At 46.5% G+C, this 26,040-nt stretch overlaps 1 protein-coding gene and 1 long non-coding RNA gene across 45 annotated transcripts in view; one reads left to right on the plus strand and one right to left on the minus strand.

Moving 5' to 3' along the window:
- Window positions 1-26,040, plus strand: part of Dlgap1 (DLG associated protein 1) — an 870,386-nt gene that overhangs the window by 800,037 nt on the left and 44,309 nt on the right. For 18 of the 34 annotated variants that reach the window (XM_087567550.1, XM_087567553.1, XM_087567549.1 and 15 more), the window contains 2 exon segments: window positions 15,552-15,922; window positions 20,522-20,613. In XM_087567550.1, the coding sequence (XP_087423676.1) occupies window positions 15,552-15,922; window positions 20,522-20,613 (463 nt within the window). 34 annotated transcript variants of the gene reach the window in all.
- On the minus strand, window positions 1,472-9,431 carry LOC102555426 (uncharacterized). 11 transcript variants are annotated; one of them, XR_015629889.1, is made up of 6 exons: window positions 9,272-9,431; window positions 9,037-9,146; window positions 5,165-5,224; window positions 4,240-4,343; window positions 2,719-2,981; window positions 1,472-2,026 (listed from the first exon to the last, which is right to left on the minus strand). It is a non-coding gene; the product is annotated as an uncharacterized LOC102555426 (long non-coding RNA). The 11 variants fall into 11 exon arrangements; XR_015629886.1 differs by lacking the exon at window positions 4,240-4,343; XR_015629887.1 differs by lacking the exon at window positions 4,240-4,343 and having other exon boundaries at window positions 2,719-3,087.

The following is a 26,040-nucleotide window of genomic DNA, read 5'->3' on the forward strand; positions in this document are numbered from 1 at the left end:
ACAGCCTATCGAGACAAAGAATAACTTAACCTAGAGAGGAAGCATTCGTGTCTGTTCTGGGGGTACCTGAAGGTTTGCTTCTCAGGGAACTTGGGTGCTGCTTCCTGGATCACTCAACTATTGTGGTGATCCTCCCTCTCGCCTGCTATGGTCATGGCAGTTGACAAATGCCATGACTTTGGACGATGTGTGTCATTTAGCAAACAGAAGACTCTTGGTAGTCACTCCGGCTGCATATTAGATCTAACCAGCCTTGACCAGCTCACCAAAAGAAGGACTTTAACCATCAAGACATCCTCTCCACAGAGAAAACCAAGATGAGGGTAGGGCGGAGCGTGAATAAGTCACCTAGGCACCACACTGGTAACCTATCTGCCAACAGAATGCCTACTTACGGACTTAGATTCAGAAGGAGGGGCTGGAGAGATGGCTCAGCGGTTAAGAGCACTGACCGCTCTTCCAGAGGTCCTGAGTTCAATTCCCAGCAACCACATGGTGGCTCACAATCATTAGACCAGAGGGATCTATGACCTCTTCTGGTGTGTCTGAAGACCGCTACAGTGTAGTCCTATACATAAGAGAAATAAATAAATAAATAAATAAATAAATAAATAAATAAATAAATCTTTTTTTTAAAAAAATTGAGAAGGAACTGGACAGATAACAGACTATGTAACTGCCCTGTCAGACCAGAAGAGCAGAGCCCCTGCTTCCCAGAGGCCAGCCATTTGGAAGGACAGTGCAGATGTCTTCCAGCAAGTGGTGGCAGCCACACTGATACCTGGACGGAGAGGGAGAAGGAAGAGACTCCACAGCAGGAATCCCAAGGCAAAGTGGGGAAACTTGAGTAAAGTATGATTGGTCAGGAAAAGGGGGGGTCTTGGGGCGAGAAGGCTGGCAGAATGGGGAAGTGGGAGTTCCCGCAGCCCTAGATGGGATACCATATGCAAGCCAGGGTGACAAGCTGGGTGTTCCACATTTTCACCGTGTCTCCGAGTATGTACAACAGTTTGAACGCAGGGACAATTAACTGATCATCCAGGATGCCCAATTAGAAAATACTTTTGACAAACAAAAGCATTTGACCTCTCCCCTACTTTGTACACAGATCCGGACAAACACGATTCATGCAACAATACCCCGTTCCTGACCACAGGGCACTCTGGTATTTCTATTTAAACATTTTCCTTTCTAAATAGTGAAACTGCATGACTCACTCGGCTGATCTCATGACTCATTAATAAATCACAACCTGGAGGTGTAGAAACCTGAGGTAGGAAATGGCTATGATAAGTAGAAAGATCCAGAGACCCAGAAAGGGACAAACAGGACATAGAATGACTCTAGAATGAGCTAAGAGACAGGAGGATCAGAAGGATCGTGGCCAGAATTCTGGCTTGAACAGTGGGTTCACAAAAGTCATGAGTTTGGGGCTAAACAAGGAGCATAAAGATAGAGCGGTTGGCTTGACTTAGTTTCGTTTCGTTTTGTTTTTAAACCCCACCTCTATTTTTGGTAAATCCAAATGTATTCTGGAATTTCTGAGCTTTATTAAGATAGGGACCAAAACAAATGTGTACAGGTGTAGGTTGGAGGACTATTCAGAACAACGTCTAGTAAAGAACTCAGCCGTGCTTTGCTGCGGTGGTATAGGGTTTTACGAGGCTCAGAATATGTACATTAGGCAGAGACAGTCTATTTAGTAACTTCGGTTGACAGAAGTTTCTGCAATGAGCTAACATCCAATTTAGAGTTCTCAATCACTGGTCTTGGGCTCTTCCAGGCATTTCTTAAGGAAACTAAAAGATTAAACACCTCGAGGTTTATTCTGCGGCACTCTTCTCTTGAACGGAGGCTCAAAGGACGCCTTTCCTGTCTCTTTTCACAGCCTCCCCAGTCCCAGGCTTCCTCCAACCAAATCCTTTCTTTTGCAAAGCCTTGGGGTGGCGGTAGCTTGTTGCTAATGGAGGGTGTTGAACAATGGGTGTTTCTGAGCTGGGTTTATGGAGGCGGTCTTGTCTGTGTCCTGGGGGTAGATTGTAAACGAGATGTCAACGGGGGCTCCTTTGTCTGGGCGGCATTCATCCCTCCCAAGAGGAATTCCCTTACAGAGCTGGGATTTAAAGTCGTTTTCTTGCTCTCGGTAAACTCCATCCAACGGCAGAGTAAGGAGCGACCAATGAGTCACTCTTCCTTCTCCGCTTAGCAAGGCAATGACTCGGCTATTTACATGTACAAAGGAAGGTTCCTAAAGTTTCTGGGATTATTCTCAACAGTTGAGCCTTTTACCCTGCGGTTAGGAACGCTGGTTAACCCCTCGAGAGGGAGCCTAGCCCCTAGCTGTTTTTCCCTCACTCCCTCTTCCTTGATTGGCTCACTTTCTCTTTTAAATCCAAGAACAGAAACGGCACAACTTCCCGCTGCCTTAAACCATCTTCTCCCCTTCCCCCTTCCTGGTTTCTCAGAAGAGGACCGCAATTCTAGAGCTATAATTACTGCGGGCAAAGCTTGGCCGAACTCCACCCTTAGGAGATTAGGCTACGTTTTATTGCCTCTCAGCCAGGTGCCCAGGGTGACAAGACTAGCCTTTATCTGAGGGCTTGATGAGGTTATCAGCAACTCAAACGGGCTGAAGCTCCGGCAGCTGCCATCAAAAAGGTTCTCTTCTCTAAGGGTTTATTGGTAGCTGATTTACATCTGCCCACCAGCCCTACTCGCCTTGGGTTTTCCTTGATTCCAGATCCTTCTCCTGTATTTTCTGTTTGGAACGAAAGCCACAGTGACTGGGCAGTTTCAAGGGTGAGCAGAGTCAGCCTCCAGTCTGTTGCGTCAAGGCACGAAGCCCTGCAACACCAATGCTCAGGAGGTTTCCAATGTTGATGGTCTCCCTTTTGAATTTGTTTCTCACAGTCATTTCTTTATTGAGAAAGGGCACACACCAAGGCTAGAAGCCACTTTGCTGGAGCTGTTTCTCTCCTGCCCTGTAGGTTCCAGGGATTGAACTCGGGTTAGCAAGCAGGCGATTCACCGAATAGCTATCAGCCCAAAGTTACCATTTAATAAAATCTGACCTACGATAATAGAAATCTGAAAGAAAAAAATTTATTGCCTTTCATTTTTACAGTTCATTTTAAAAACAAGAATATAATCCACACCAGGAAGTGGGAACAGGGCTTGTTTGGTGTCATAAGTGTGTCGAGTGTTTGATCAGTCACCCGGGCAGCTCACTAACATATCTGTCTACCCACACATCAGTTTGAAAAGACTGTTTTGGCTGTTGCTGGGGGTGGGGCTCCCCGGGTGCTGGGCAAGCGGTATACCACAAGCTATATACCCCACCTCCTTGTATTCTGCAATGCAGGTTGCAGCCAACAATTATCTCAGGGTTGCCTGAGTATAAACTAGAGCCTAGAGCACTGAGCCACGCATTCAAAGATGATCTGTGCAGATGGGTCCAACAAAACCTACTGTGGACCCACTCTCCTGTCTGAAAAAAAAAAAGCTATCTTAGAAGTTGGCCTGTTGGTAGGGAATGGGGAAAAGGTGGCTCAGACAGCACAGCCTTGACTATACAATGCTTATCTCAAAAGACACAGCATCCAGTACCATTTGCGACCTAGACATCACCCTAACCTGTGGAAAGAACACAGTGAAAGGATCCTCCAGGGACCTCTGCCATTCATTAGGATAAAACTAACAGAATGTCTCCTGTGCTGGTGAACCAACAGACCCCCAGAACTATACCAAAGCAGTGACAGGACACTGATCAAACCCAACTGCACACCAGGAGGGTATGCTGAAGAGGCAGAGGTAGGAGGGTCAGGAGTTCTAGACCAGCCAAAGCTATACTTTTAGACTAGGTGTGGTGGCTTTTTAACCCCAGCACTCAGGAAACAGAGGCAGGCAGATCTCTTTCCAAGACTAGCCTGGTCTACAGAGGTCTAGGCCAGCCAGGGCTACACACTACACAGTGAAACACTGGCTCAAAATAAACAAAACAAAATTAAAATATAAAAGAAACCCTGTATAGCCTCCACCCTCTATTGGTGGTCCAATAGAGAAAGTGATACCACCACAGCACCCCCCTGCTGGAAGCTCCGATTACTATAAGAATTGGCACGTGGTTTTAAGACACGACTCCTCCAGCCACGTTTCTGAAAGCCATCACTCAAAATCTGACCTTGGAACTGTCAGACCTGAGGGGGAAACTGCTAACAGTATGCCTACAGCATAACTTACTATCAAGGTTTGAATCACTGTATGTCGGTGGCTTGCAATCCCCAGGACCCGAGGGTTCCGGCTGTTGGTGAAGTTTCCAACCTGCACTCAGGCAGCACTGTTCTCTGGGAGATTCACGAGAGAATCTTTTTGTCATTGTTATTGAGGCAGTGCTTCATCTAGCCCAGGCTAGCCTTGAACTCACACTGTAGCAGAGGCTAGCCTTAACACCTGATCCCTCTGCCTCTTTCTTCATCTCCAGTGCTGGGATGACAAGTGTTCACCCACGATGTGCAGATACAGTGGCACGTCCGAAAAAATAAGTAACTTCTGTGGGAAGAGCAACTTTCCGGCCAGCTCTACCCCGTGGGAGAGCTGGGGCAAAGCAACCTCTCTCTTGGCCTCCTTTTTATCTGCTGGCTGTACCCTCCTCTGCAGGGTTGTTTTTGGAATTTAAAGAGACCAGCCTTGGGTTCATTAACACTCAGTGAATGGGGATAGAGGGTGGAGTAACTTGATACCAATTTTAATCTCGACTTCAAAGGGACTGCAAGGTCGTTGGGTTTTGTTTTGTTGAACTGAAATTTCGGCAAATGACAAGCATCCCCGTCCAGCTGTCTCTCTTTCCCATGCTAGAATACATCCCTGTTCTTGATAGGTGTATGCTCTACCACTGAGCTACACCCCAGGGTGGTAGGGCAGGTGCAGCCTTTAAGGGACACCTGGAGAGTCTCTTCCAGTTGTGTCCTCAGCTGTCAATGAACAGCAGGTAAAGAGTGTCCTTCTCAGAGCTGCTCTTGCTAACTGAGTATGCAAGAAACAGGTATCCTTCCTCTGGACCATGGAGGCCAATACAGACTAACCTGTATAGTTTTCCCTTTGGAGAAAGAAAAAAGAGGGTTTCTAGGTGGAAGGAAGGAGTAAGATGAATAATTAAAGAGCTTACCTACACAGCCCAGGGCTGCTGACATTCCCTGCAGGCCCCGCCTTCCAGACCCTGCTGAAACTAACAGGAAGGAAAGAAAGGTTTCCTTTCTGGCTTCTTCACAAATCCTGTTTCCCAAGGCAGAGAATTCCCGACTACATTCCTCAGGCTGCTCTCAGTGCCAGGGACAGGGCAGTGGAGCATCCCCCAAGTCGGTTAGAACTTAGGCCTAGGCTCCCATAGATGTGAAGTACTCTGATTTGTACACAGGTTCCTCTGAAGCAACGCAGAGGAATACCAGGCGCTTGATACTCCCATCAGGAGTGCTATGGCCTTGGCTGGAGGAAGAGTGAATGGCAGATGAGATCTGTTTACTAGACCCAGGCAGGCAGACACTCATGGTTCCCATTCGGGTTTGCCCTGACACTCAGGACTCCAAGCCCGTTCTGTTGAAATGAGGTAAAGAGGGGTTCTTGGAAAGATGCCGTGATAAAACCCAAATTGGGCTGAAGATGTGGCTAAGTTGATAGAGTGCTTGACTAGCATGCAGAGTAGTGGTTTTGGTCGCAGCACTACATAAAAAAAGGCTTGATGGTCCATGCCTGTAACCCCACCCTTAGGAAGTAAGGCAGGAAAAGTCAGAAGTTCAAGGTTATCCTCAAGTCCAGGCCCGGACTAAGTAAGCTACATGAGACCTTATCAAAGGAATAAATAAAATAATAAGAAAGACTTTTCATATAATATAAAGACAAAACAAAAATAATACTATAAAGACAAAAACGTTCTCAGAAGGGAGGGCGGCTACAGGGCCATGTCTGTAATCCCGACACTTGGAAGGTCGAGGCAGGAGGATCAGGAGTTCAAGGTCAGCTTTGACTACACAGGGAGTTCTAGGCCAGCCTAGGCTATGGGAGACAATAGCCCAGTGATGTTGAGTAGAAAGAACAGTGGGAGGTTTGATATCCTGGGCCACTCGGCAGCAATCTAATCGGACTGCAGTGTGCCACTGTGTGTGTCTCAGAGGGTGCAGAGACAAAGGAGGACGTTAGCTTGGATAAAGCACAGGAGAGAGTAGAGACGGCACTCCTCGTGTTGATGATGCCGAGAATAGAATCCCAGGCCTCAGACGCGGATGGCTCCTACTCTTTGGCCCTATGGGGTTTTGACCTCCACCCCATAACATTTGACATACCAGCTCCATGACAAAAGCTGACTAGTCATAGCTAAACGTAGCCAGCACTTGACTAATGCCAACAGACGCTGGCACTGGTGACAACTGGCTACGTAGCTGTCCTTTGGTATCTTTGGAGGGTTGATTATGGAACACCCTCATGTGATGTGTGTTTACCAGAACATTCAGTTACTGTCTTATATAGTCTTTGCATATAGCCTGGGCACATCCCGTAACGTACTGTAAGCCATTCTGAGATTACCTTCTTACAGAAGTTCAATTTACTTCTAATTACAAATGCTTTATAAATATTGTCTTTTATTTTGTGGTTCTAGGGATCAAGCTTAGGACCTGCCCCATACCAGCTAAGCACTCTACTACTGATGTAAACTCATAGACTTTGAAGGCCTCAAACTCATAGAGATCCTGTCTCTGCCTCCCAAGTGTTGTTGGGCTTACAAGTGTTTGCCAACCCATGGCTAGATTTTTTTTTAAGATTTATTTATTTATTATATATAAGGACACTGTAGCTGCCTTCAGACACACCAGAAGAGGGCATCAGATCACATTACAGATGGTTGTGAGCCACCATGTGGTTGCCGGGATTTGAACTCAGGACTTCTGGAAGAACAGTCAGTGCTCTTAACCGCTGAGTCATCTCTCCAGCTCTGGATGTTACTTTTTTTGAGACAAGTATTCAACAAGTATTCAGCTTGTAGCACAGGCTGGCTTTCTATTTGCAGTCCCCCTGCATGCTAGAATTATGTGGACAAACGCCAAGCAAATGGTTGTTACACTGTATTATAGAGAACAGCAAAGAAAAGTCTGTGCATATCCAGAAATGAGCCAACTCAAGTCAGATTAGAATAGATTAAAGGCAGGTTTATCGGAAAGCTGCTCTCAGGCAGGTGAGTTTACTGGCCCCAAGGACTAAGGCCAGGGAAGTTGCTATGGGGGTTGGGGGAAATGTCTGGATTATATAGGGAGGAGCCTCTTGGGGAATGGCAGCCAAGTGTCTGGGCTGGAAAGTTCAAGGATGGGAAGCAGGGTATACCAAGTAGGGACTGAGGGATGCTGGGAGAACCTGGAAGCCAGGTCTGCCTTGATATGTAAAATATGCCCCTCAGTGCCTTGTCCAGGGGTCCAAAACCGAACCCTTGAATGTCCCATGTTCCTGAGTGCAGAGCTGCAGGTGTATGCCACCACACCCAACGGGCAGGCATCTTTCATCAAAACTCCATCTGCCCTGAGGGGTTGGTAGACCAGCTGCCCAAACAGGAAACCTTATATAATTCTGTAACCCTGACCTTGGGCCCCGAATCTTCCCCTTCGGTAAACAGTCCATTCAACTCAGGAAGACCCAAAGGCCAGGCTGGGACATATTTTGAAAAACACACACAGGATTACAAATGCAGAAAAAAAAATTAAAAAAAAAAAAAAAACAATTCCCTAAGTATAAGAGGAAGTGACTGTGTCTGAGTCAGGGGTAGAAGTCAGTCTGTGGAGTCTTCCCGGTGATGGGACTTCCAGGACAGTCATCTGTCTGCACATTTGACTCAACAGCACCTGTTGGCAGCGCCGGGAAGATGAAGTGCTAACCCCAGATCGTATTCCCAGCTGGAAACAATACCCGCCACCTTGGAAATTAGTAATCCTGAAGACTGAAATGTCCGATTTCAACACAGGTGCCCTGCTCTAGGAACGCTGCGGCTCACCCAAGCCAGTGTCCCTCCGGAGCTTACTCAGACCCCCAGGCTCTAATCTTTGACCTTACATGATCTGGGCAAAAACAACTCTGAACGTCTCATGGTTTCAGGCATGGGCTGTTTTCAGCTTCTAGTATCATTTGATTGTCAAACTTGGTTAAGGTCTGCATTACTAGGCTCAGACCTTAAAGCCTGGACCTGAGTCTTCCGTGTCCTCTAATTTAGTTAATTAGTGAAAGCTTCTGAAAAGAACGGTTACTTTGATCCGAACCTCTCAGCTTCCAAGTACCATCTGCAGATGCAGAACTGCAGTGCCAGGTCCTGTGAGCTAACAGCAGCTCAGGACTGGGTCTCCACGCCTGCCCTACATTGAAAGGGGGTGGGGCAGCGTCTAAGAGGATCAGACAGCCTAAAGACACAGCCGCTGGCATTTTCCTGGGTGTAGCTACAGTCTGGGAAGCTGGGCTGGCAGTGTGGAAATCTTCAGTAATCCTTACACACAGGAACCCAGCAGGGCTCATTAGATCCCAAAAGGTGTCTTTGTGTGGAACACACATCAAGACAAACAGGGAAAATGGGCGTCGTCACGGCACGTTTGGTTGATGCTTTTTCAAGACAAAGCCCGTAAGGAGTCCAGGCTGGTCTTGAACCCTGATCTTCCCACATCAGCCTCTGGAGGAAGAAATCACAGGCCTAAGCCACCTGCAGTGCTTACCAGACCCTGCTCCCAGTGTTAATCCTCACCGACGCTAGTGGGTCGGAGTCCAGAGGTCTCATTCAGCTGAAGCTGGGTCTGCTGGCGCTCACCTTTAATCCCAGCACTCAGGAGGCGGAGGCAGTAGATCTCCTAGTTCAAAGCCAGCCTAGTCTACCTAGTGGGTTCCAGGACAGCCAAGGCTAAATAGAGAAACCCTATCTCGAAAACAACAACAAAAATGAGGACATTTTGAATGGAGTCCAGCTCTTTACGGGAGACAGGTTCTCAGGGTCAGCTGCACACTTCCCACAACACTTACCAGCAGGAACTGCGGAGGGGTTCCGAACACGTGCGTGTTGTGCCGATGTTGGCCACCAGGGGACGCACAAGAGCGGGACAGCCTTCAGCACTTAAATTTGTTTTCTCAGACTATTGGGAGGGAGAAGGTTGGATGCGGGGGCAGTTGGGAGAGACGCAGCTGGCTCGAAAACAGTCCGTTTGTTCCCTGAAATTATCCCACTCGCCTTTTAAGAAGTCAAAGGTTGCCACGTTACCTGTTGCCAGGTTCCTAAGAGTGCTCGGGGGAAAATGTGGGTGAGAATGGCCCTCCTGAAGCCTGGTGGGTTTCAAGCTTTGCCCAGCACTGGCGCTGACATTTGGAGAGCAGCTGCGACGGATCTGAGAATCGTTTGGTTGCAGGTCTAACGGAGGAGTGGCTGAGTCTTACATCATTTCCAGGCATCAAGTGCCTGGGACTTTTTTTCCCCCCTCTTTCCTTTTAATGGCTCTTAACTTTCAGATTCCTCCCCTCCTGGGATTTCTGTACAGTGCACGCTCTGTGCAAACCAGCCACGCCTCTGGAATCCCAAGTTTCGTAGCAACCTTTTAGTTGGGAATATATATATATATTTATAATATTTTTATATATAGATATGAATCCCAAACGTTGTGACCCAAAGACAAGCCTTTTCTTTCTTCCTGCCTTCTGAGAACAATGTTTTGTTTGATTAGCCCAGTACTGGGGCTCTCCCTCGAAAAGGCGGGGACTATCAGTTGAATAGATCTTCAAACCAGACATGCCGAGGCTTGGGGCATTTGTCTGGCATTAGGAAGTGTCTGGGATCCTGGTAACCACCAACTGGCGAGGGGGTGGATGACTGCAAGAGTTATTGCCAGCCCCTCCTTCCTCGGCGCGCTCAGAGTCGCTTTTTTTTTTTTTTTTTCTTCAGAGACAGAGAAAAGTGTTTTCCGTGGAGGATGCCTTGAGTGGAAGTCATTCTCACACAGACATCTCCCTGGAGCCAGAAGGCGTACTAACTACTGTGGGGGTGCTGTACCTCCCAGAGGTGGGCTGGCAAGCGAGTGAGCCTTGCCTCTCACCGCAAGCCACCACGATCTCTCTGGGTGGCCTGGAAAGGGGGAAGCTGTAAATATTTTTGAAATAGGGCAGTAACTTTTCCATGTGGACTCTGTTGGGCTGAATTTCTGCAGTGTTTTGTTAATTTCTTAGAACTTATATATACTTAGGTATCTTCTCTTTTAAAATCTTTTACATTTGTTTGGTAGTCCTGAGGATTAAAGGCAAGCCTTTTTTGAGACAACAAGGTTCTACATAACCCTGGCTGTTTTGGGAACTTGCTTTGTAGCCCAGGCTGGCCTCAAATTCATAGAGATCTGCCTGCTGGAGAGATGGCTCAGTGATTTAGAGCACTTCCAGAGGAACTCTGTTTGATTCCCAGCACCCACACGATGGCTTACAACCATCCCATTACCAGTTGCACGGAATCTGGTGCATTTTTCTGCTCTCCATGGGCTGCAGGCATGCGTGTGGTGTACAGACATACACGGGGGGGGGGGGGAGACAAAAATCAGACGCATACATTTAAATAACTCTTTTGGAAGAAAGTTGACTGATCTGTGCTTGTACGCTCTCCCAGAACCTGAGTTCTTACTACAAAATAAGGTCTTTCTGCTCCGTGTATGAACAATGGTGACTATGCATCTTACATTTTTTTGTTATATATTTTACTATATAAATTATAGATACATATACATATATATATATATATATATATATATATATATATATATATATATTAGGGTGGCATCAGGAAATCTGCCTGCCTCCTTAGTGTTGGGATTAACCACTAAGCCTGACATTTTTGTTGCTGCTGTTGTTAACTAAAATTGCATTTATTTATCCTGTATGTGTATGGGCATATGCATGCCACGCTGTGCATGTGGAAGCCATCTTTTGAGAGTCAGTTCTCACCTTCTGCCATGTGGGTCCTGGGGATTAACTCAGGCTCTAAAGCTCAGTGGCAGCTGGTGTCTTTACGATGGAGCCACCTCTCAGACGCACGCTGGTTTTGTTCTTTTAATTTCTTTCATGTATTTGTTTTGCGTGTACATGTGAAGATCAGAGGATAACTTGCAAGATTTGGTTTTTTCTACCACATCAGTTTTAGGGTGAACAAGTTAGGGCTTGCTTAGTAACTGCTTGTATACAAGCTCAGGGGCAAAAGGTTTGGGTAGCAAGCTTATGGTCCTGGGTTCAAAGATCTCACGCCACAGAACAACACCAATAAAAGTCCCTTAAGAAAATGTGTTTACGGGCTGGAGAGATGGCTCAGTGGTTAAGAGCACCGACTGCTCTTCCAGAGGTCCTGAGTTCAATTCCCAGCAATCACATGGTGGCTCACAATCATCTGTAATGGAATCCGATGCCCTCTTCTAGTGTATCTGAAGACAGCTACAGTGTACTTGTATATGATAAATAAATAAATCTTTAAAAAAAAAAGAAAAAGAAAATGTGTTTACATACAAAAAAGGTTCTTTGACTACTGTACAACCAATTTCTGTGTTTTGTTCGTTTTTTGTTTATTTGAGTTTTGTTTGTTTGTTTAAAACAGGGTCTCCTGTAGATCAGCCTGGCTCAAACTCATTGTTTAGGCAAGTTATGGGTTTATGGTCCCCCTGCCTCAGCCTTCTAACGCTGATAATATACGCTATCTCACCTCTGGCTGTGAGTGACTGAATAGGGCTGAGTACCTTGGCGTGGTTTATGCTTTGTTTTTTAAATGATGGGTGTTTGCCTATAAGTGTGTGCACCACATGTGTGGCGTGTAGTGCCCACAAGACCAGAGAGGACCTTGAGTCCTCTGGAATGGCTGTTAGCTACCATGTGGGTTCTGGAAACCGAACCCTGGTCCTGTGCAAGAGCAACAAGCACTCTTGGCTTCACAGCCACCTTATCAGCCCCACCTATCTCTCTCTCATGTTTTAGTCTCTCAGGGGCTCTTACTTTTGTTACTGCACTTAGGGGACACAACTTGTGTCCCAACCACCTTTTTTTTTTTTTTTTAAAGATTTATTTATTTATTATATATAAGTACACTGTAGCTGTTCAGACACACCAGAAGAGGGCATCAGATCTCATTACAGATGGTTGTAAGCCACCATGTGGTTGCTGGGATTTGAACTCAGGACCTTTGGAAGAGCAGTCACTGCTCTTAACCACTGAGCCATCTCTCCAGCCCCCAACCACCTTTTTTTAAGATTTATTTATTTATTACATTTAAGTACACTGTAGCTATCTTCAGACACGTCAGAAGAAGGCATCAGATCCCATTAGAGATGATTGTGAGCCACCATGTGGTTGCTGGGAATTGAACTCAGGACCTCTGGAAAAGCAGTCAGTGCTCTTAACCGCTGAGCCATCTCTCCAGCCCGAATGTAGACAACCTTGAGTTAGGTATGGCAGTCCTCACCAGTACCACCAGCACATTGTTCAAGGTCAGCTACATAGCAAATCCAAGGTCTTTCAGATTCCTCAAAGATGTGTAAAAGAAAAGAAATAGTCAATGTTAAAAAGTTGACAAAAATGATAGTTTGTAGATTCTTGATGACTCTTTGACTCTCTCTCTCCTCCATCTCCCTCTCCTCTCCCTGAGTGTGTGTGTGTGTGGGGGGGGGTGTTGTATCCACAAATGTGTTGCAGATACAGTGTAGCATGTACACAGAAGCCAGAGGAGGACACTGACTGTCCTGCCTCATAACTCTCCATTTTATTCCTCGACACAGACTTTCCCTGAACATGGAAGTCAACCGGAAGCTAGCCAGCCCCAGAAATGCTCCTGACCCTCTTTCTTGTTTAGGACAATCTCAAGTTCTGACCGCCTTTGAGTGTAGGAGCTGTGACAGCTTGTCCCAAGTGTCGCCCTGTCCAACTTGACACTAGAAAAATTGTGACTTGACTAGAAAGTGTGTGGGCCTTGCAGGAGGCAGAGACAGGCATCAATGCAGGACAACTGGGATATAAGCATGGCAGGCCTGTTCCTGTACCTTATAGGAACGAAAGGAGTTTTCTTCTGCACTGATCTGGTTTGGCTTTATTGTTGTTGTTTGGGGTTTTGTTTGGTTGGTTTGGTTTGGGAGTTGTTGGTTTGTTTTTTGGTTTGTTATGTTTTGAGAATTCTTCATTAGTTTCTAGCATTAAACCCACATAGTTTGAGTATGGGCATATAAGGAAAAAGCAGGGAAGCTCAAAGCAAGGAGTAAATAAATAGCCTAGAAGAACAAATCTTATGTGACTGTGTGCTGGGGTGGGGTGCTGGGTGCACACTGTGTGCTAGGGTACAGATCGTGTGCTGGGATGCTCACTGTGTAAGAGGGTGTGTGCCATGTTTTGGGTTACTGACTGTGTGTTGGGATACGAAATTTAGTTTCTTTGGATGGGCTAAATTTTCTCTCTTTTTTTTTTTTTTAGATTTATTTATTATATATAAGTACACTGTAGCTGTCTTCAGACACACCAGAAGAGGGCATCAGATCTCATTACAGATGGTTATGAGCCACCATATGGTTGCTGGGATTTGAACTCAGGACCTTTGGAAGAGCAGCCAGTGCTCTTAACGGCTGAGCCATCTCTCCAGTGCCCCTAAATTTTCTGAGAACAGGTTTTCAGCAGAAATAATGACCTCACATTGTAAAGACTTGTCTTAGAAGTCATGTCACGGTCTGATATCATTATGTTCAGGTAGGAGTGGACATCCTAATCACAGCCCTCTTCCTTCTTGAACCTCTTCCGGTCTTCAAACAGGTGACCGTGGCATCACAAACACAGCTACCACTTTACCTCTGACTGGGAGGCAAGAGGCAGCACCACAGGGGTTAAAAGTGCAGAACAAGTAGTCAGAGACAACTTACCAGTCTGCTCTGGTTTCCATGACTTAGCCAGATGCTTGCCCATGAGCTGGGGGGTCGAATCTAAGTCTGAGTAGGCACCTGCTCCATCAGCACAGGAAACTTCTTCTAGTGGGATCTTCTGCTAATCGACCTGTTTCTCAGAGGTGGGGAGGAGGAGAAAGGGGGAGAGAGGAAGTTGAATTGAATTGCTTATCACTCACTACTCAAATCCTAACCCTATAGTATGCATATGTGGAAAGTTTCATGTAGTATTTGCTGATCATCGGACCACATAACTAAGGTGACCTCATCCTATTCCGTATTCACCCGTCTTCCTGAGCATGTGATATTGTACCATGGCGATGCCGGATTTCTTCCTCTGATTCTCAGGCAATCCATGGGAAGAACAATGCCAACACTGTGGTTATTCTTTCTTTCATGGTCGAGGGGATTACTTCAGATCACAAGGCAGCAGAGAACAGGCAGCAGAATAGGGCCCCCCTGTTTACGATTCACCGTAGGATTTTTTTTTTCCCCAGTGGCCTTTAAAGAAGCTTGAGTGTTTTATTAAGTGAGATGGTCGAGTGGCAGCTAGGACCCAAGTTAGAATTGTGTGGGGTTTTGGTAACCACAGGGTACCAGCCCTGTGTGCCTGGGGAAGGTGTGGAAAGAGAAGGGGGAAGTGGTGGTTACAGGTTTCAGACCACTGCACCGGGCTTGCCCTGGCAGAACATCCTACTTGGAAATGCTTTTATCTTCCTTTTCCAGAATCATGCTCCGTACACGGGAAGCTGGGAACAGGCCACAGTTTTTCAGTTTGCAGAAAACTGTGACCAGATGGGTGTAGAGGGGTTGGAACCTTTGAAAGGACCTAGACAAATGGTAGCCTCGGGTGAATGCATTCAGACATTTGCCTTGGGGAAGTGTCTTGGGGTGGCATTTCAAGACGTGGCACAATAGACACCAAACAAATGCTCAGAGGCGATCTATAACTGAATGTATAGTTGGGGGGGCGCTCTGTTAGGGGGTCGGCTCTGTTAGGGGGTCCTCTTAGTGAGTGGTGGTGCTCAGCAAAGTTTCTGAACAAAAATTTATACAATGCTCACCTACACAAAAAAAGAAAACAGGGAGTGGGGAGCAGGGAAGGAAAGGTAGGCAACAGACACCATAGAGGATGAAAATACAGGTATTGAGAGGCAGGGAGGAACTTAGTGTGAACCAGTATAATCCAGGAAGCTACGGAGGCTGACGTGGCCCGCGCTTGTCAGGATGCTTACCAGGATCAGACTGCACGCAACAGACTACTCACAGCCTCTCTTTTCATTACCAACCACACAAGCCATTCCTAACGAGCTGCTTCGTCGAGCGTTGACTGTATTAACTGTTCTCTGGAGAAGGCAGGGCTTCCCCCACAGTTCCCACAGGTGACCAGTCCTATCTAGTTCATGATGGTTTTACAGCTTCCATTTCAGAGACGGGAGTTCTCCCCGTCACTGCTGTGGGTGTGGTGCAGCCCTGACCCCTGACCTCTGACCTCACAGCCTTGTTGTCAAGCTCGATGTCAAGAGTGTTTTGTGTGCCCTGATCTCCAATGGCTGTCCCTGACGGTACGCAGAAGTCACAGTCTTTGCTTTCACTGTCTTTCAGTGTCATCTTGCATTACAACATATAAGAAGACACCACCTCCAGTCCCACCCAGAACTACCACGAAACCTTTCATTTCTATCACAGCCCAGAGTAGCACAGAGTCCGCGCAGGATGCCTACATGGACGGGCAAGGCCAGCGCGGGGACATGATCAGCCAGTCTGGCCTCAGCAACTCCACCGAAAGTCTGGACAGTATGAAGGCTCTCACGGCTGCCATCGAGGCTGCAAACGCGCAGATCCACGGCCCGGCAAGTCAACACATGGGCAGCAACGCTGCTGCCGTCACCACCACCACCACCATAGCCACTGTCACCACCGAGGACAGGAAGAAAGACTTTAAGAAAAACAGATGCCTATCTATTGGGATACAGGTAACTGCTCCCTGTACCTTGAAATGGAACCCACTGAGAAGTGTGCGTGCATGTGTGCGTGAGTGTGTGTGTGTGTGTGTGTGTGTGTGTGTGTGTTCCAGAAAATCATTTTGCCGTTGGGGATGAGAGAGCTATGTTTAGGAGGTGATGTTCAAATTATTAACAGAATGCTGGGGCGGGTGGTGCACACCTGTGATGCAAGCACTCAAAACCCAAGGCAACATTGTTGCAAATCGAGACCAGCAGTAGTGGCGTAGACCTTTTTAGTCCCTGCATAGGCAAAGCTCTTTGTGAGTTCAAAACTAGCCTGGGTAACAGAGCAAGGTTCTATCAAAAACAAATAAACGAAGGGTTGAAAGTTCAAAGGCCATCTTAGTACAGTTCAGACTACATACGCCTTTCTTAAAGCAAATTAAAATACCCAAAACAAAACAAACATCTGCTGTTACTTTGTATATCAAAGTACCTTTAAGTACCTTGTGCATTTTGATTCTCACACAGAGTTCAGGAGCTGTGAATGTGCACAGTTGCTGCCCTTGCAGAGGACCTGGATTTGGTTCTCAGTACCCACAAAGTGACTCACGACCCTCTATAACTCCAGTTCATAGGGGTCCAATCCCCCTGCCAGCCTCCTCGGACATCAGTCATTGACATGGCAAACATACAGGCAGGCAAACTCTCACAGAATACAAGTAAATAAACAATTTTATTGAAAATATTTTTTCTATAGGCTACATTCTGATTGTGGTTTCCCATCAACCAAATCCACACCTTTTCTCTTCTCTCTCTCTCTCTCTCTCTCTCTCATTAGAAGTCAGATAAGCACATAAAAATAAAGTAGAAGCAAACAGACCAAAATAGGACAAAACAAACAAACAGGGAAAAAAACCAACTAAAGAAAGAACATAAGGAGGGCTGGAGAGATGGCTCAGTGGTTAAGAGCACTGACTGCTCTTCGAGAGGTCCTGAGTTCAATTCCCAGCAACCATATGATGGCTCGCAACCATCTGTAATGGGATTTGATACCTGGTGTGTCTGAAGACAGGGACAGTGTACTCACATACATAAAACAAATAAATCTTAAAGAAAAAGCATAAGGAACACACAGAGATGTGTCTACACATTTGCACATACTGAGCTCCCGTACAAAACACCAAATCAGAAAACACAGTCTATAAACAAAAGACTGACCTGTAAGGTTAAAAAAACAAAACCCCAGGCAAAGCATTATGGAAAAAAACCTTCCAAATACCATTGAGTTCATTTTGTGCCAGGCCTGGGGCCTGCCATTAAGAGTGGTTTATATAACCAGGGAGACTCCATTGAGAAAACAGAGCTTTCTTTTCAAGCAGTTGTGGGTTGGAGATGGCTTCTGGGATAGGATGGAGGTTAGTGCCCACTTCTCTCAGCACTGGCACGCCATCTGGCCCAGACCCAGCAGGTCCTGTGACTGCTGCCAGAGAGTTCGCATGTGTGCTGTGTCTAGAAGACATTGTTTGCTTGGTGTGCTTCATACAGAAGAGTGTGGGAGCCGGAAAGATAGCTAAGCAGGTAGACATAATCCCTACCAAGCTTGACAACGGGAGCTCAGGCTACAGAGTCCACAAGGTGGAAGGAGAGACCCAAACCTACAACATGTACCCTCATCTCCACTAGAACACTGTGGCACACACGTAACCATACATCCTCATACACACGCACACTCTCACACAATACTCACAAGTACACACAATCACTCACACACACACTCATGTACACTCACACACACTCACACACTCAGACACTGGCACACACAGCTGATACTTGTAAAGGTGTTTGCATTCAGATGCACGTCTGTAACAACAGGTGACAGAATTAATTGTAAAGATGTGCATATCTAAGAATCGCTGGGGTCGTCATCAGGTTGCCTTACGCCTAACCATGTTGAAGTGCTGTATGGGAGCAAAATGTCCTTCGTCATTCACAGACGTGGGAGGCCAGGAGCGGAGTGACTGCTAGTGTAGAAAACAACAGCTAACCGGCATCACGAGGAAGTAATGTGATCAGTCTTGAAGTCATTGTTGGCTGTTTAATCATGACAATACGGTGGCCAGCTCGGACACTTCTCAGATCACTGGTTTCCTTCCTCCCTGCAACTCATGCCCCACAGAGGGAAAGATTATGGAAGTATTTTATTATGTTGTAAATTTTCTAAAATAACACCTAGCTGACCTTGCTTTGGTTTTCTTAGAATCACATTTTATTTCTTGTATGTGTGCCTGTGCACCCACTGAGCCATCTCACCCATTCTTCCTTTGCTTTTACCACCTCCACCCCCAATCAGGGTGGCCCTACACAGATTTCTTTCCATCAGAGAAGATGCAGTCACATCTGTGGTACCTTCTGCAGGTGCCTGTTGGACAGTCATCTCTCTGTATGGCAGACCATGAATCCTAGACACACTGAACCCGCTCTTGGCACAGCTGGAAGCCAGGCATATTTTTCATTCCACAGTTATATTTTCACGACCCATTCTAAAAAGTTCACTTTTCAAGAACAATCTTTCCTTCATAGAGGGAGGTCGGAGACCATCCTGTATCCTCCAGGTGCAAGTAGCCAGTTCTGCTATGAGCTCCAGCATAGATGCCACCGTGGGAACCAAGAGTCCGGGTCAGACCCCTGTCCGCCTCTCTCCATTCGTATCCTTAAAGGATCTGATCCTCCTTCTTTTCCCTATCAAATGATGAGATTTTATCAGGAACACTAGGACAGAATGAGGATTTTTCATTTTTAAGTTATCGTGTGTGTGTGTGTGTGTGTGTGTGTGTGTGTGTGTGTGTGTGTGTGTATGAGAAGTGGGAGGAGCTTGTGTGCCATGACACCCAGATACAGGTCAGAAAAGTATTCTCAGGAAGGCAGTCTCTCCTTCACTATGTGAGCCCCAGGACTGAATTCAGCTTGATAGGCATAGCAGGGAGCATTCTCCCAATGAGCCATCTTGCTCACCCAAGATTAGCGTTTTTTTTAAAACTCTAAATTCCAGGCCTGCAAGATGGCTTTTGCTGTACAGCCTTCAGCAGTGTGGAAGGAATCTAACAACTCCTGGAAGTTGTCCTCCTTGCCACAGGAGCTCTGCGGCAGGCACTCTACCCCGAGCCATACCACAGACACATGCAGTCTGGATTCCTGTGAGAGAGGTTGTTTAGTGGACACAGGTCTCTGTTTGGGATTCTGGTCAATTCTGCAGTAGCTGCACAGCAACGTGAATGTGCTCAGTGCCTCCCAAGCATGCACGTCACCATGGTTACAGTGGCAACGTTCGTTACACACCTTTGCCATGGTGATTGCAATATCTGCCTTTCTATCTGAGCACCGTAGAATAGTAACTTGCTTTATATCAACATTTACTTCATTGTTTTTCTTATATATGTGTATACATATATGTGTGTGTGTGTATATACACACATACACACTGTAGCTGTCTTCAGACACACCAGAAGAGGGCATCGATCTCTTTACAGATGGTTGTGAGCCACCATGTGGTTGCTGGGATTTGAACTCAGGACCTCTGGAAGAGCAGTCTGTGCTCTTCACCGCTGAGCCATCTCTCCAGCCCTGCTTCATTCTTTTTCAAACATCTTTATGTCATTTTCAATAGCTAATGCATCTTTATCATCTGAAACTCAAAGCACTGTTTAGATTTTATTTACTTATTCTATGTGTGTATATGTGACTGTACCTGAGTGCATGTATGTGTACCATGTTTACATAGAAGCCTGCAAAAAAAGGATGTTGGATGCCTTGGAACTGGAGTTAAAGGCAGTTGTGAGCCACTATGTGCTGGAAATGTTCCTAACCTCAGAGCTATCTCTCTCTAGCCCCCAAAACACACACACATATATATATGTATATGAATACGATGATAAGACTCCTTGTTTTCTTAAGTGTCCAGTCTGCAACTCTGCATATCGTATAAATACTATGAAATGGAAATGCTCTAGCGGTGGCTGTGGACAAGGAGGATGGATGTAGTAATGGGTAGGCACTATGCTATTACTGTAAGATTCTGAGCATTCTTGAATGTGGATATCTATGGTGGTCCTAGAACCAGTTCCTGTGGAGACCAAGGAATGACTGTGCTTATAAATCTGTGGAGGAATCGTAGACATTTGTCAGCTTTGGAAGTAAATAAAACTGTGTTTTATTAAAGTAATCAGAGTCAGTGGCTAGAGAGATAGCTAGGTGGTTAAGAGCACAACTTCTGCTTTGGCAGAGGACCGGGGCTCAGATCCAGCAGGGACATAGTGGTTCACAACTGCCTGTAACTCCAGCTTTCAGGGGGTCTACTGCCCTCTTCTGGTCTCCCCATGCACACATATGGTACGCATATATATACTCGGGTGAACACACACATACTAAAAAAAATGTTCCTAGAAAATATTAGCAGAACCCAAGAGCATGCTAAGAATGTAGTAATTGCTGCTATCAGATGCACAAATGTGGATCGAAGAGGTTGTAAGTCACAGAACAGTCACATCACATCCCAGAGGCCTGAGGGGAGAGCACCTCCGCTTTTCCAGTGAGACAATGGAAACAACTCTGTTTGCTTGATTCCTTCAGGTGGACGACGCCGAAGAGTCAGAGAAAATGGCAGAGAGTAAGACGTCCAGTAAGTTCCAGTCCGTGGGAGTGCAAGTAGAAGAGGAGAAGTGGTAAGTCCACGGTGGAGGCTGGAGGCGGCGTACTTCCTGTGTGGGCGATAGGAGGGTGGCACGGTAACTCATCCCATGTAAGTCCAAGGCGGCAGCGCTCATCTGTGGCTCTGCTTCCTGTCTGGGTGGTGAAGGGCGGCATAGTATTCATCCCTCCACAAGCCTGCAAGCTCACTGCCCTTTCCTAAGTTTGTGCGTGCTTAGAGTCAGTCGATGCTAAGCGTTCCCCCCACCCCTCCCGGTGCTGAAATCCTGGAGAGCACACCATTTGAGCCCACAGCAGCTGAACTGGCTGTCCCCTTCACACAAACACTGGATGCAAATGTCCCTCCTCCCTCTTCATGAAACATTACGGCCATTTTCATATTACTTTTATTAGTAGTACTAATCGTATTGTTTTGTTGTTGTACCACATAACCCGGGCTGACCAAGCTGGCCTCAGACTCACAAAGATCGGCTGCCTCTCTCTGAGTACTGGGGTTAAAGGTGTGCACCACCGAGTCCAGCTGTGTGTGTGTGTGGTGGGGTATTGCTTGGGAGTACGAGTACATTTGCTCACGCACCCACACACATGTACAGTAAGTGTAAAAAAAGTTTTTAAGTACACAAGGCCCATTTTTACGCTGAAGTTACTGCAGAATCTTAGTACCCAGAAGCAGGAAATTTAGAATTTCATAACATCACAGAATCCCAGTGCTGCATCTGGTGTCAATATTTTCATTTTATGAATGAGATTCTATAATCCCTTGGATCCGATGTCCTGATTATAAATTCAACAAAATGGGAGAGGGCAGTTTTGTGTCTCAGAACCCACAACCTTTGGCTCACGGTTGCCTAAAACTAGCTCTGGGGGAGACCTGGGTGACGAGGACAGGTGTGTGTGCATCACACATGCACACATTAAAGAAATAATCAGTCTTTAACAACAGAGGTATACGCCATCCTCTACGGCTTGTATCTAACCCCTGCCTAGCGCTAGCCTGAGAGGCCCTGACCAGAAGCCTGCATGCACATCTGTGTACTTGGCTTCTTTAGCATAAAGGGGGTTTTCCAGGATTTCCTGCATTTCCGGGATCTGAGAAGTCACCACTGTACCCTTGTAATAAATACAAATCTGAACAAGCCAAAGCAGGTCCTAAATCTATATCCAAAATCTACTAACGCGCGCTCTGCCCCCAACTTCCTACCACACATGTTGTGTTTGGTCAGGTGTGGGGGTGCCTCTGACAGCCCATGCTGCGGCGTCCTTTCTCCCTAAGGGACCAGTATAGTAAAGAACAGAATTTATTCAGCGCATGGGGAGGGCAGTTGAGAGGGTATTAGAGACAGAGTAGAGGCCAGCAATGAGCAGGGGAATGGGGAGAAAGGGAAAGCCGGATAGAAGACAGAGAGAAAGCAAGAAGGTAAGAGAGAGGGGAGAGCAAGCAGTCCCTTGGTAACTGTGGGGTGGAGCTTAGAGAAAATGCTAACAACACACGGTCCAGATTAAAGAACAGTGGGAGGGAAGACAAGCCCACAAGCAGAAACCAGTCCTGGGGTGGGAAAACCCAAACTGTCACCAAATTCCTGGCACCTCAGAGAAAACTGTCCAGGGGGCACTTAGAATGCCACCATAGTTGGTAAATTTTACCTTAGGGATTCTCCTGGGCCTGTACAGTGAATACAGAGACAGCAGGAAGAGGAAAGGGGAAGGGAACCATTTTTTTTTTTTTTTTTAAGATTTACTTCATGTATGTGAGCACACTGTCACTCTCTTCAGACACACCAGAAGAGGGCACCAGATTCCATTACAGATGGTTGTGAGCCACCATGTGGTTGCTGGGAATTGAACTCAGGACCTCTGGAAGAGCAGTCGGTGCTCTTAACTGCTGAGCCCTCTCCCCAGCCCCCAGAACCATTTTTAAAGTAGGCCTGCACTCAACAAAGACAATGTCGGTTCATCCTACCTGGGGAAGAGAGAGATTCTCCTCTACCTTCCTCAACTTTAAATGTGGGGGATATTCCGAGCCCCCTACCTAGCCCCCCCCCCCTTAGCCATCTTATCCCAAATAAGAGAGAAACAACATGAGGAACCCCTATAAAATCACACTCCAGGGAACAAGGTCACCAAGAGGATAAGACAACCCCAGTGCTGTGGGAACAAACTTCTGCACGATTACTGCAAGAGGGATGCTCTGTCACTTCTCTAGCATAGTAAGTGCCTGCCAGGTAGAATAGCTGTAAAGATTAAAGTTGTAAGAAAGCAGGGCTGGTGAGATGGCTCTGTGCATGAAGGCACTCACACGTAGCCTGAGGGCACGATGGGACACACACATGTGTGCACAGACATTACGGGATGCACACACACATGTGTGCAGACACTAAGTAAGTGCAACAAAAAAAAAAATTTAAAGCCATATTAGGGTCAGTGGTAAGCGGTGGTGGTGGGGCACACCTTTAATCCCAGCATTTGAGGGCAGAGGCAGGAGGATCAGTCTAGTCTACAGACCAAGTTCCAGGAGAGCCAGGGCTACACAGAGAAAGCCTGTCTGTTATGAAATACAATACGGCGAGGGGGAGAGGGCCTTTGGAGGGCCCATGCCAAGGCGTGCCCCTGTAATTACGCCATGCAACAGACCTGGTCTAAAAGAGGTTCATCTGGGGATAGGAAAGGAGTGAGAAGGGATAGAGACAGACAAATGGACAAGTAGACAGGCAGACATGTAGACAGAACAGAGCCATCAAGGTGGGGGCGGGGAGGCAGAGAGAGAAGGTAGAGGGGCCTGCAGAGAACAGATAGAGGGGGTGCTGGGGACAGACAGAGCTGCTGAGTGGCTAGTGCCACTTCAGACACACCCGAAGAGGGCATCAGATCTCATTACAGATGGTTGTGAGCTACCATGTGGTTGCTGGGATTTGAACTTAGGACCTGTGGAAGAGGTCAGTGCTCTTAACCACTGAGCCATCTCTCCAGCCCCTTAGTCTTACTTTTTTTTTTTTTTTTTGGTTTTTTTTTTTTTTTTTTCGGAGCTGGGGACCGAACCCAGGGCCTTGCGCTTACATTTTTATTCAAACACATTCCCCACAGTCAAACAATGTCTTCCTAAATCGACACCCTATAATTGTCCCTCTTTATACATGGACTGACCCTGGGACTCCAACCTCATAGGTAGCAATGAATAGCCTAATAAGAGCACCAGTGGAAGGGGAAGCCCTTGGTCCTGCTAAGACTGAACCCCCAGTGAACGTGATTGTTGGGGTGAGGGCGGTAATTGGGGGAGGATGGGGAGGGGAACACCCATATAGAAGGGAGGGGAGAGGTTAGGGGGATGTTGGCCTGGAAACCGGGAAAGGGAATAACAATCATTGAAATGTAAATAACAAATACTCAAGTTAATAAAGAAAAAAAAGAAAAAAAAAAAAACAAAAACAAAAAACAAAGAATGCTGGGTATAGTAGGGCCAAGGGAAGGCACTCGCCTCACAGACCTGATAACCTGAGCTCAGTTCCTGAAACCAACCTAAAAGTAGAAAGAGAAAGCCATCCTATCTAATCAACGAGCCTGCACACACACATGCATACACACATACACACACATACATGCATTTACTGTTAGCTGTATATGTGCACCAATATGGGGATTTATGCACACAGGTGCCCATAAAGGCCAGAACCATTGGATCTCCTGGAGCGGGGTTCCTGGTCATCCTGAGCTGTCTAACTTGGGTGCTGCTCTGCTTGAGACTGGACTCCGTTTATAATGGGCGAACGTTATAAGCTTTCAACTGCTGAGCCTTCGTAATACTTTTTTGAAAAGAAATTTAAAATGCTGGGCATGGCTGGTCAGTGATGACACACGCCTTGGATCCCTCCACTTGGAGGATCTCTGGGTTCAAGGCTAGCCTAGTCTACAGAGCAAGTTCCAGAGATACACAGAGAAATCCTTCTCAAAATAGATAGACAGATGTAAAGACAGACAGACAAATGCTGGGCATGATGCACGTCTTTAATTGCGGCACTCTAGAGATGAACTGGGTGATCTCTGTGAATTGAGGCCAGCCTTGGATACATAGTGACATCCAGGCCAGCCAAGACTATGTACTGACACCGTCTCAAATACCCAAAACAACTAAATGAATAAACAAATTAATCCTCTAGAAGGGCTGTCAGTAGTTTTAGTGCTTAACCTTCTAGAATATTCCTCCATGGGTCACTTTGTAGTCGGCCTTTCTGTGAAGAAATAAGCATTTATATAAAAGCCTGTTTCTGAAAGAAACCCATTGTCAGACACATATGGCTTTCTTTCATCTTCTGTCTCTCATAATTCCTTTTCATGATTCTGCTGGTGGCAGCTCATTTAGATACCATCTTACCAAGCAACACTGGGCAGCTGAGATTCCTTCGTGATGACTGGGGACCCCCCTCCCCCAATTATCTAGTGTTAATGAGGAGCCAGCTGTTTTCACACTGAATACCAGATAACAACCCAGGCTTCCTTACCCAAACAGACTGGGATAAGAAACCCCAACCTCACAAAAAGTGGGAAGAGAAAGAAAACAGAGTCAGGAAAAAAAAAAAAGAAAAGAAAAGGGAAAAGAGAGATGAATATGTAAGAGGCCAGGAGACTCCAGTCTTCCGGATGGTCACAGTTTAACAGGCCTGAAAAACCCACCCGACTGGTTGTTTACTGAACAGGAGATTTCAGAGTCCCGAATTAAAATAAATCAGCTCCTAAGTTATTTGTGAAGAGGCACAGAAGCAAGATGCATTGGACAGCCATCTGCTTCACGAAATGGCAGACATGGAACCGCACAGAGCTTGTGGGCAGCTCGGAACATCATGGGTAACAGATATACCATACCCCCTCCCCTGGGCAGGCTCACAGTAGGGTCCACGCACAGAGGAATGCTGTCCAACGGTCATTGTTTAAATGCCCTGAGTCCTTTTGCAAGGAGGCAGTTTTGTTCAACTTAACTCATCCCCTTTGTCAAACACGGGCTGTGGTCCCCCGGTTCTTGCTCTGTTCTGCATGCCAGCTAGTGGTGCTGAGCCACAGGGTACAGACTTGCGGACGTGAAGGGTGGATTCCAAGCAAAACAACTCACATCCACAGTGCCTCCCCTGCATCCCTGGGTGCGGGCTCTCCTACAACTGCTCAGGTGCTCTCTATGCCTTTTGACTGCTCCCAGGAATCCCTATGAAGTCTTCTAGGCTTTCAAGCTGATAATTAACAACTCTAGGAAAGTAATCCTTTCTGTTGACTAAGGTGAGAAAGGCTGAAGCTCTCAGGGGGCTCCCCTTTCCCTAAGTAACCATTGTATTAGCTCAGTGACTCCAAACTGCCTTTGTTACGTGAGCCCACTGGTAATTCTGACCCCAGCAGTGGACACAAAAAGGGAGGTGATTACCGTCTACATGATAAAAGGACTATGGAGATTCACTCAGAGG

The sequence above is a fragment of the Rattus norvegicus genome, chromosome 9 (genome assembly GCF_021556685.1).
Source record: "Rattus norvegicus strain SHRSP/BbbUtx chromosome 9, alternate assembly SHRSP_T2T, whole genome shotgun sequence".
NCBI lineage: Eukaryota > Metazoa > Chordata > Mammalia > Rodentia > Muridae > Rattus > Rattus norvegicus.